This window comes from Salvia miltiorrhiza, chromosome 3 (assembly GCF_028751815.1).
Source record: "Salvia miltiorrhiza cultivar Shanhuang (shh) chromosome 3, IMPLAD_Smil_shh, whole genome shotgun sequence".
In the NCBI taxonomy this organism is placed as follows: Eukaryota; Viridiplantae; Streptophyta; class Magnoliopsida; order Lamiales; family Lamiaceae; genus Salvia; species Salvia miltiorrhiza.
This window is the reverse complement of record NC_080389.1, coordinates 45037040-45048597: the sequence shown is the minus strand read 5'-3', so window position 1 is coordinate 45048597 and position 11558 is coordinate 45037040. Positions and strand designations below refer to the sequence as shown.

Below are 11558 nucleotides of genomic sequence, written 5' to 3'. Positions count from 1 at the left end.
ACCTTTTTTGGCACGAGAATTAAGAAGTAGTGTTTCATGTATAGGTGAAAAAGGGCAAAGGTGAATAAAGATTAAAACTTTTGCCAAATAATAAAATGTCTCAAGATAGATGGAACGCTAAAAAAGAAAAGTGTCTCAAGATAGGTGGGAGGGAGGAAGTATATAACAAACATATAAAAAAAGAAATAATAATAATAATAATAATAATAATAATAATAATAATAATAATAATAATAATAATAATAATAATAATAATAATAAAAAGAATGTAAAGAAAAAACACAAAAACTCCCGTGAAACCGATTTTATGGTAAAATCGTCTGCACAATGATACTACTTCAACATACAAATGATATTTTAACATTTTAAAATATCATTTTTATGTTAAAGTAGAATCATTGTGCAGGCGGTTTCACCATAAAACCAATTTTACAGAAGACCACCTCAAAAAAAATAAGTATACTCAACGTTAAAAAGAGAAAAAATAGATGAGATAAAAAAAAAAAGTTTGCTCTGAAATCTTAATGAGGAGATGGAGAAAAAAAATATACTCTAAAATTTTAATCTACCGTAACTTATTCGTTTTCATTTTTTATTTTTTATATTAAATTCTTGTAACGATTTCAATTTAAAATGCATGTTGAATATTTTTCGTGAATCTAATTTGATGCTTTTTAGAAAAGAATCTAAATAAAAAATAAAGGCAAAAAAAATGGCAGAGAAAGAGAGAAATTTAATAAAAGAAGACAGAGAAAATCGGTAGAAGTAGAGAAAACAGAGAAAATCGGTAGAAGTAGAGAAAATTGGAAGTCAGAAGTGAGAAAGTGTGAAAAACAAGTGATAGGAGGAGAGAAAAATTTTACAGAAAAAAAGTAACTATTCCAAATGCATTTCATATACTAGTATTTATATAGATGACACTATGACTAGCTCTTACACCCTTTTGCTTTCTTTTCTTTTTCTAAGTTTTTGTCAATAACGCGCGAAGCCTTTGCACGTTTGAAGACAAGAATTCTTCGTTTCAGAAAATATAAAGATTTTGTCAGAATCCCGAGAAATATCACTGAAACAACGGTGGATTGTCTTAACATTGTGAACTCCACCAATCAGGGAATGTCGGATTTCTTGTTCTTTAATTTAATTCACAAAAGTTGTTTTGTTTGCATCAAGGATTAAGTAAAAATTGATCGAATCAAACTCAGTAAGATATGGATATGATTTTAATTCAGATAAAATGTAACGCAGACTCTAAATAGAAACTTCCCTAACTCCGTTAAAAGTTCAATAAATTTGGAGAAATTAAAGTTACAAACACCTAAACTACAATGTGCAAATCACTATATCCAATCCGACATTTTCCACATTTCTACTGTATAATGGAAACGAAGCTTAACTAGGTTTTCTTAAATACCATGCCCATATCCAGACAGACACCCCCGTATCCGTGATTCTACTGACGGCTCATCGGGGCCATCGGTAAGGACGACGGCTGCCCGTAGAAGCCACCTTCAGGCGGAAAATTTTGATAAGCATTTGATGGAGGAGCAAACGAAGAAACTCCAGCTGCCGGAGGCCCGACTGGAGTGTAACCGGGTGGGGGTAGTGGTGGCTGCAGGCTCGGGCTGTAGGTGTACTGACCACCGAGCATTGGCATTGCAGTTTGCATGTATTGGGGCACCGGGTAAGATTGCATAGGCGGTGGCATTGGCGGTGGAGGAGGTGGAGATGATGGTGGTGGTGGGGGCTCATCTGCCTGTGAGGTGACAGGCAGATTTGGCTGCATCTGCTCGAAGGCTGGAGCCGGTGGCTGGGAATTTTGAGGAACGTAAGGGTGTACGTTCTCAAGCTTAGCCCTCTTCTCGGGGGGCTCGCTGATGGAGTTTCCGATCACTCCTTCTGATGCAAGAGATGAAAGCACGAAAGTCAGCATCTGGGCGGAAGACGATGATGCTGCAAGTTTTGCTGCCATTGCAGCTGCTGCGGATTTGGGATCTTCTTCAATGTGGCTAGAATTTTCAGGGAAGGGCACCTGCCGCGTGTAGGTCACGGAGGTCGTCTGCTCCCCAGCTGCAGGTATCAATTTCTGCGGCATCTGAGACGCTGGAATCACATTTCTATTCTGCTCGACGAGAACCTGTCTATTACCATTGTTGCCACCAAGAAGCTGCTTGCAAATATTGCCTGCCTGTTCTGAACGCGTCTGTGCTGCCTGAGAATGCGAGGGCCGTATGATCAACACTATCTATAAGTCTTGTACGTGCACATAATGAAATCGGTAAAGGTAAACAATCCGGTAGTTTCTTATCACTCCAAAAAGTGGAATAGTGTATTCAGTAAATTATCTACTATGCTCAGTTCAGTAATGATAAACGAGTAATTTATACCTGCAGTTGATCACGGACTTGGTCCAGCTTATAGACCTATTAACCAATATGAATAGTTCAAAGTAAATGCAAGAACAAATGAAAACAATACAACGAATTCTTGTTCCAAGCAATATACCTGCTCCTGCAAAGCCTCCCGTAACAGAGATACAAGGTTTGCTCTAGCAGATTCAACAATAGCGAGTTGCTCGATGCAGTCCCTCAGAACAGCATGCTGCTCCTTGAGCTCATCACTGATACCACCCTTGACATGGCCTGCTCGATATTTTCCACAGAGACGGGCTCAATTGTCAACTCCTTACCAAGATTATTATTATTTCGACCTCTGAAGTAAAAATGATGTAGCTTAATCTTGCCTCAGAAAAATTTGGTAAACAAAATGGACAAAGTAACTTATATACCAAGGGTCAAGGCTTCAAGCCTCAAAACATAGTTAGAGCAGTATAAAAAGTAAACTCTGTACAATTTAAGTATCCAAATAATATTGGCGTACAAAAAACATGAAGCCCCAAGTAGTTTGAGTTATGCCTTTGTCACGGCATGGTAATATGCAGGACTAGTAATTGAACAATAAATCTTATAAGTTTTAAACGGCAAAATGTGCAGAAAAGAAAAAAAAATAGTCCATTCTAAAAAATAAGATCAACCGCAAGCTGATAAGTACATACTAAAAGCCTTATGAAAGGTCGGATACATGCAAGATAAGACGAAGAAGATAAACTGCTTATATTTACAGTATCATGTAAGTTATTATCAAGCCTAAAAGCAATGGAAGAAGTTCGAGGTTTCATCAGATATGATAAATAATGGTGCATGAGAATGCAAAAAATACATACCTAATCGAGAATCACCTTCTGCATCTTTATCCACTTTTTCAACAAAGCTGATGGCATTTCTACATTTGCTGAAAATGGCATCCTCATCCAACTGACTGATAGAGACAGCTTCATAACCAGAAACTAGTTTTTCCAAAGAATTTCCGCCAGCCGGCTGCTGTATACAAAAGAACAAGCAATTATTGGAAATTAAATTACACAAATCATGTGGTCATAAAAGGATTTGCCATTTTAAAATGTACCGGTTTAGGTCCGGTAAGCTTCCGAGTCTTGTTGCCATTGTCCAATTGCCTTTTGCCAAACTCTTCCTTAAGAATCTGGCCTCTTGAGCCAAATACTTTTCTTTCCTCCCAGATACTAATCTGCAGGTAATAAAAAGCAAATAGAGTTGGACTTTTCAGCAAAATCGTTTTAATAATTCTGAGAACTTAGTTGTAATAGAGAAGATGAATACCAACAAGAGAAATTTTCTAATCACATATCTCCCTCAGTTTGCATCTACATGATGAAAAGACATGCAAATAAGAATTTCTGAATGTCGGGCTATTTTCATAAAATTGTTTTTACTTTCCAGTTGTTGCAGAGATAAAAAATACATGAAAAGAGTGCAAGGAGGAGGGAGAGAAAGAGGCATGGAGGAGAATTAGCACAGAGAGTTCGAAAGCATTTAAAAGAGATGAAATGTTTAACAATATCTTTTTTAAGTGATAACTAAAATTTTAAGTGAAGAAACCTATAAAACATAATAATAATATGGAACTAAATATGAAATTATTTGGAGAATTATATGGAAGTAAATATTAAAGAGGGAAAGAATTTGGAAAATGCCTTGAAATCATTTTTCTTTCATGGAATCAATGCACATCACATGCATGATACACCAACAAACAAGAATAGAACCATTTGCATTTCAAAGTGTTAACAGGAAAATGAAAATGAGATGGAGAAGCTTTATGACATTCAGAGTTTTCTGTTGTCCTTTTAAAACTTTTATTTGAGTTCACAGAAATTATGCATTTACTTTTATGAAATACCTCACCAGATATTCTTCATCTCTCAAAGATTTAACATCCTATGGTTAAGCCTTCATAATTCACAATCATTTCATCAACAGAAAATGGCATCCACAAAACAAGATATCTACTCTTCCCGATCCATATGGTGTGTAAAATGAAAAAAAGATACACATACCAGGCGTAAAGCAGCACTCTTTGCAAATTCATCTCCATGTTCAATTACATCACGAAGAGAATCTGGTAGAACCTTCCAAAACTCTGCAACAAACTCTGCACCCTTTCGTCTGCTGTTCTGGAGAATGTCATTTGCAAGATATAGAAAAGCCAAGCGCTGCTCACGAGGAGCACAATGAAACTGTCTATCCCATGTTTCTACTACTTGTTTTGCTTTGTTCATGTGAAAAATGCACCAGTGTGACAGAGCTTAATAATGTCAAGGAAAAAGTTAGCAGTAAATCTGCAATGATAATTCTCCATTACTAGGTAATTTATGTTAAGAGGTAGTTTCAACAGACATGATTAGTATTGGTATTAGACTAATAACAGAAGCCAACATTTCTTTCAGTAAATAATATCTTTTCCAAATTCCAAATTCTATGTATTGAATATCCTTACCCTTGGGAGCATTAGATTAATACATTCTATAAACAACGAGTATCGATTTTAGAAGTAAACTGACAGAACCAATGGGTATTCTCAGGACGGGAACTCCTATAGATAAAAAGACATAAAAGCTTGTAACTACTGTAATGCTAATAAAAAGCTATCAGAAGATTCAGAAGTAATTAGTAATTTCATAGCAGGATACTCTCAATGCTTTGCTGCGAGCTGTTGAGCTTTGACAGCTTGTCAACCAATATCTGAGGATTAAAAGTGCTTCCCATGGTGTCCTGCTCAAAGTCTGCCAGGCCACTGAGTCCCTAACAGACCACTACACAAAGCGAAACGGGTACTGCAACTGTGAAAGGAATAAAAAACATGTAAGCCACATAATCACCTTGAAGACAACCCCACACACAAACATCGAAAGAGAGAGAGAGAGAGAGAGAGAAGGTGAAACATAAACAATCTATGCAACAACCTACAGCCCAAGCTCCTTCACATATAAACAGGCTATGCATCAGTCAATCTCAGAATATGCCATAATACACTCCTTAAATCAACGCAACAAATACAAAAAGTTAATGAATCAAAAGAAAAAATAGATGCACACTGCTGCATGAAACTATATATCTACAGCGCTGCATGAACCATAATTCGTTGAGCACATTGCTTGATGCACCAGTGCAGTATCCATATCTAAAATGCAGGGTAACAGCAATATGGGTTATTTCAGCCAGTTACGTACAGATGAGTCCAAATCATTCACTATAAGTTTTTTTTTTTTGATAAATTACATAATTAAATAAATAAATAAATTTAAAGATCGCACGACGGTGGACTCAAACAGGCCTTGGGCATTAACCACCTACCACTAGGCCAACATCTTCATTCACTATAAGTTTTTCATCAAGTAAGCAGGTAAGGGTATCAGCATTCCTCAAAGACAAATCACGCACACATGCACACAAGTGTATATACATTCATCAATCACCATCAGGTTGCGTAACTAACATATGTCAAATTAGATTTTCACATAGCAGACATAACTTTGACTTAGATGGTTTGTTGTAATATTCCAAAATAGTAATTAGAGCAATACTGGCAAGACCCACTTAAGTAAGCGAAATAGTTGGAACTTGGAAGTTAATGCATGACGTAAGGAACATGATCCCTCCTGAACTAAAAGAGAATTTTCTAAAAATCTAGAAAGCTAAATTTTCAACAGAAAAACAGCACTGGATTCTGCAGATGTCGGTCATTTAACCATTCAAAGGTCTACAACGATACTAGTGAATCTTCAAACATCTTATCATTATTACATGCATTCATATGATCTACTTCACTACATTACAACCAGTTCAATTATAGGTACATCAACAATAAGTAGACATCAAAGATTTATTTCGTCTCATTGCTCAAAACACATGCACAGAGAAGTTCATTCAGATAATCTGGATACAAAAACTTTGTTCTTCAGGGATTTCAAAGGTGAGCCGACGTCATCCACTACATGTAAAAGGATACATCTGACCCCTAACTTTTTCGTACAAGACTGAATTTTTTAATCACCAGTACAATGTCCATAGGAACCCTTTTCGGCTTAATTGACTAAATTGGAACATCCATCATAACTCGCATAGTAGTAAATTTTGGATGAAAAGTGAGGAATGGTGTGAACAGCATTTTTACCGAAAAATTGTCCAATTTACTCAAATTAACGGCCATAATTGAAGGCGGCAGCACTTAAGCAAAAGGAACTCAAAAGTCTCAAATAATTAACAAAAACAGAAAATCCGCACATAAAAATAACGCACAGCTTTGTCGTTAATTGAAGGAGGAGATAAAAACACAGGAAACGGAAGAAAATATGGTAATTAAACCCAAAGAAACAAGGTACGAGTAGAAAATTGGAAAGATAACTTAAAAAAACAAACCTTTAGACGAAACACGAGCCCCTTGCGATAAAGATTGAATTTTCTTCAAACTTCATTCTCAATTTTCATGTTCAATCAAGGATTCGACAATCCTTAGGGTTAAAAGGCGGAATTTAGTCTGCAGAAGTGGTGATTTCGTCGTTGAGTGGAATTTGAAAGTGAAGAATTGAAATTAGGGTTTGCAATTACAAATTGGATTTCAGGATTGATATCGAGCGGTACTGGAAAAAGAAGTATGACTTCGGATGACTCTGCTGCAGGTGTCCACCGTGTGAAGGTTCTTATTTATTTATTTATTACTAGCATTTGCATCCCTGCACAGGAAAATGTTTTTAAATTTTATATTTATATAAAATTAATACTAATTCAATTATTATGCTTATAAATATAATAAAAAATTAATTTTAATTGAATGTATTTGAATTTAATATTGAAAAAAAATCACAATTATAAAATTTGATATTATGATAAACAAAAACAAAAAATAAGTTAAAAAAAATTAAAATAAAATACTAATTAAAAAGAATTAAAAATATACTTATTCAAAAAAGATGAGAGAGGAGAGAGAAATTTATAAAACTTTAATATTTAAACAAATTTAATTTTTACATTTTAAATCAAATATTTTCAAAAAATATATCATATTAAAGCTCTTATTGTGATATTTAATTTGATATGCATATTAAATATTTTATAACTAGCACACGCCCACTCTTGCGATGCACGATCAATATCGAAACTGAACGATATTTTAAATAAATAAATATGCATATTAAATATATACTATAATTTAAATATAAATATAAATCTAAATAAAAAATTTAAATTATCCACGATATAATTTCAATAAAAAACACGAATTTGAAAATATATAAATTTTCAATTTTGTATTTTCAATTACCAATTAATTGATTTTTATTGATAATTAAAATAAATTATAAAAGAGAAAGAAGAGATAAAAGATGAGAGAGAAAAAAAAATTGTAACTTTAATTGATAATAACTTATTCGTTTTAAATTTATTTTTTATAATTTTTATATCAAATTAAAGATCTTTTCATTATCTTTAATTTAACATCCATGTTGAATATCTTTTTATTAATCAAAGTTGACGATTTTTATAAAAGAATCAAAATAAAAAAAGAAAATTGAGGAGAGAGAAATTTTGGTGGGAAAAAGTAGCCGTTATACTGCTCTTTTATATAATATATAGATTATTATTTTTAGAAAAATGAAAGTCTTATTGGTAAATATTGAGATTTTTTAATACTATTATTCAAAGTGCACAAACCACTTTTGTCGTTTTGTATAAGCTCTTTTTATAGCAAACAATACTTATTAAAAAAATTCATAATTTACTCCATATATAGAAAAACTGCCATTTCACGTCAATCCCATTGTCCCGCTTACCACTTATATTACATTTCAAAAACAAAAATGTCCAAAAACCTATATCTCAATAAAAATAATCAATATAATTCCTTGTAACAAACTACAATCAGTAAAATTACCAATAAAGTGGTACGAAAAAATAAAAAAAAATGAAGAACATTTTTGAGTGAGTGGTGTATTTAAAAGCTAAATAAAAAAATAAAGATATGCATAGGTGCATTTGAATTTGAAAGCATGAGGATGATGCGTAGTGGTGGCGAGCACGAGACGCATCTCCAACTAACTACCACAACCACCATTTCACCAAACTCTCTCCATCTCTTCATTCTCCCAAATTCTCTAACACCTTTGTTCAACGCCCATGGACGACAAAGAAGAGGAGCCACCCCCAGAAACGCCCGATCTCCCCACAATCTCCAATGAAATCGACCGCTACATCTCGTCGCTGGAGTCGGGCGGCGACGCCGCGCCCATCGTCATGGAGAAATTCCTGATGCTGGTGGAGGAGAAAATGGACGGCTACGATTCGATGGAGAGCCACGTGAAATGGAGGCGCCTGAGAGAGGAAGACGCGGCGTGGTTCCTGGACGCCGTGGATCGCGTGACGTCGCTGTCGAATTCGCTGGCCAAGTTGGCATCCGATTACAAGTACGCCTACACGATCAACCGCGCCGGCAGCGTGGTGCAGCGCGCCATGTCGTATTTGGAGGGGGAACTGAAGGTGCTGCTGGAGGAATACACCGCCGCCGACGACGACATCACCTCCGATCTCATCCGAATATCCAAGGCCATGCTCGCCGGAGGCCACAAGGACGAGTGCTGCCACCTCTACTACGTGGTGCGGAGAGACGCGCTGGAGGAGCACATCCTGCAGCTGGGATTGGAGAAGCTCAGCATCGACGACATCCACAAGAAGCCATGGGAGTCGCTGGAGCGGGACATCGAATTGTGGATTCTCAAATTCACCACCTTCGCCAAGGACCAGTTTCCGGCCGAGCGGAATCTCTTGGATTCCGTCTTCCCGGCCCACCCCGCCATTCCGGAGACCCTCTTCCGCGGCCTCACCTGCGGGATCACCAAGCACATCCTCAAATTCGCCGAGGCCGTGGCCCTCACGCGCCGCTCCCCCGACAAGCTCTTCAAGTACCTCACCGTCTACGAGACCATCCGGGAGGTCATCTCCGGCATCGGCGCGCTGCTCGCGCAGGGCGTGGCGCCCGAGCTCAAGAACGAGGCGCTCATGATCAGGAGCCATCTCGGCGAGGCCATGATCTCCATCCTCACGGAGCTCGAGAACTCCATCAGGAACGATCACGGCAAGAACCCCGTCCCCGGCGGCGCCGTCCATCCGCTCACTACATACATCATGAATTACCTGGAATTCGCGGCAATGTACAAGGACACGCTCGAGCAAGTCTACCTGGAGCACCAGAGGATCGAAGCGGCGGCGGAGTCCAGCAGTCACGTCGCCGCCGCCTCGCCTTTCCAGGCTCAGATCCTAAAGATGATGGACTTGCTGGACTCCAACATCGACGCCAAGTCCAAATTCTACAAGGACCCATCGTTGAGCTCCATTTTCATGATGAACAACGGGCGTTACATGTTGAAGAAGATCAAGAAGTCGGCGGGGCTCCACAGCTTGCTAGCGGAGACGTGGTACCGGAAAATGTCGTCGGACCTCCGGCAGTACCACAAGGGGTACCAGCGCGAGACGTGGGGGAAACTCCTGGGCTGCCTGAATCCGGAGGGGCTGAGCGGCAACAACAAGCATGTGAAGCCGCTGCTCAAGGAACGCTTCAAGAATTTCAACGCCATGTTCGACGATATACGCAAGACGCAGACGAGTTGGGTGATCTCCGACGAGCAGCTGCAGTCGGAGCTGAGAGTGTCGATATCCAACATGGTGGTGCCGGCCTACAGGTCGTTTCTGGCCAGGTACAGCCAGATTTTCTCGCCGGGGAGGCAGACGGAGAAGTACATCAAGCACCAGCCGGACGACGTCGAGGCCGCCATCGACGGCCTCTTTAGCGGCACTCCGGCCACGTCGGGGAAGAGGAAGCTATGACCATCCACTGCACAAGATCAAGTTAGATAGTGAATATTGATTTCATATTTTAATAGTTTATGGTTTGGATTAATATTGGAGTACAAGTTTTGGTGTAATGAGGGATGAATGTATAAATTTTTGTTATGTATAGCTTTAATAGAATGCTCCGTGCAACTATATTCGTTCCTTAAAATTACTTGGATTTTTTTATGTTTTGGCCAACTTCTCAAGGGCACACTAAGCACTATAATCTCCGGTGTGAACAATGAGATCCCGAATTCAAATCCCATTGTTCCCTTTCCCCAACTCCTCGAAAGAAAAAAAAAAATAACAATTAGACGGTAATAGAAAAGCACCAAAATATAATGGAAGAAGGGGGTCAGAGGTATTCTTCGTAACTACCTGGGCGAAGTGGTGGCAGCTTTTAGCAGGAAAATTGGGTTTACGGCAACGGTTCTCATGGGCGAGCTTCATGCAATTATGCTGAGCATCGCCTTTTGTTTTGATGGCGATTTGGGCCGGTGTTTGTGTATACGAATTCTTTATTGCCAGTGCATGTGTTTTATGATGAGCACCGAGGGTCTCAGTCGTTGCTAAATGATATGCGGAACAAGTTGAAGTTTGTTAAGGGTTTCTTTAATTATTGATTTTTGTTATGTGTGTCGTGATGCGATTAGAGCGGCTCATGCAGTAACTCAATTTACTTTTGATTCTCAAAATATAATGATTTTGAAGTCTTAGTTTCTGCCTAATTTTTAGATATTATGCATTTCGATATTTTATTTAATTATTTTTCGCCTAAAAAACAATTGTGAATAAAAAAATAATTCAGCTCTCAACAAAATCAAGAAACAAGAAATCAGCATCTAGAGAATTATAGTGAACAATTGCATTGCAGATATTCCAGACGAAAATTACTAATTAGAGTTTAGCAGTAAAGAAAGTAGTAGTAGTAGTAGTAATATTAGATTCTGGATGACATATAAACACATTAGCAGTAGTAGATTCTTAAAAAAGTAGCAATAGTTGGCTCAAACTCATTAAACCTAATGAAGAACTCGCTTGATTTTATTAAAAATAAATTATACAAATAAATAAAGAAATTTGATGCATTTGAACCCAAAATTTCTGGCATTGTGCATTAACCAGCTACCACTAGACCAACACATGCTTTAATTATCACTTTTACTTGGGGGAGTTGGGAGGGGGAGCAGTGGGGTTTAAATCCGGGACCTTACTGTTCACACATAGGAGATCGCACTGCTTGATGTCCCCTTAGGGACTTAATTATCACTTCTTGTAGTGAAAAGAAGGAGTCAAAAATAATAAAATTTTATTTTATAATAA

The 11558-nt window shown here is 37.7% G+C and overlaps 2 protein-coding genes across 4 annotated transcripts; one reads left to right on the top strand and one right to left on the bottom strand.

Annotated features, from left to right (window-relative positions):
• Nucleotides 1-1249: 1249 nt before the first annotated feature.
• On the bottom strand, nucleotides 1250-7067 carry LOC131015984 (uncharacterized). Of its 3 annotated transcripts, none has more exons than XM_057944515.1 (8): nucleotides 6774-7067; nucleotides 5045-5194; nucleotides 4412-4659; nucleotides 3463-3582; nucleotides 3221-3377; nucleotides 2503-2639; nucleotides 2385-2420; nucleotides 1250-2209 (listed from the first exon to the last, which is right to left on the bottom strand). In XM_057944515.1, the coding sequence occupies exons 2-8, from the start codon at nucleotides 5118-5120 to the stop codon at nucleotides 1451-1453; spliced, it is 1533 nt and encodes a 510-aa protein (XP_057800498.1). In that variant the 5' UTR covers nucleotides 5121-5194; nucleotides 6774-7067; the 3' UTR covers nucleotides 1250-1450. The 3 variants fall into 3 exon arrangements, with proteins under 3 accessions (XP_057800498.1, XP_057800500.1, XP_057800499.1); XM_057944517.1 differs by having other exon boundaries at nucleotides 3221-3374; nucleotides 6774-7040; XM_057944516.1 differs by having other exon boundaries at nucleotides 5045-5188; nucleotides 6774-7040.
• Nucleotides 7068-8344: 1277 nt separating this feature from the next.
• On the top strand, nucleotides 8345-10388 carry LOC131015981 (exocyst complex component EXO70B1-like). Its single transcript, XM_057944511.1, has one exon. The coding sequence runs from the start codon at nucleotides 8526-8528 to the stop codon at nucleotides 10227-10229; it is 1704 nt and encodes a 567-aa protein (XP_057800494.1). The 5' UTR covers nucleotides 8345-8525; the 3' UTR covers nucleotides 10230-10388.
• Nucleotides 10389-11558: the final 1170 nt, after the last annotated feature.

Coding starts and splice junctions, on each gene's coding strand:
- LOC131015984 (XM_057944515.1), bottom strand. CDS start 5,120: ATGGGAAGCACTTTTAATCCTCAGATATTGGTTGACAAGCTGTCAAAG. Junction 3,378..3,462: donor AGCTTACCGGACCTAAACCG/GTACATTTTAAA, acceptor TTTTGTATACAG/CAGCCGGCTGGCGGAAATTC. Junction 2,640..3,220: donor AGAAGGTGATTCTCGATTAG/GTATGTATTTTT, acceptor AATATCGAGCAG/GCCATGTCAAGGGTGGTATC.
- LOC131015981 (XM_057944511.1), top strand. CDS start 8,526: ATGGACGACAAAGAAGAGGAGCCACCCCCAGAAACGCCCGATCTCCCC.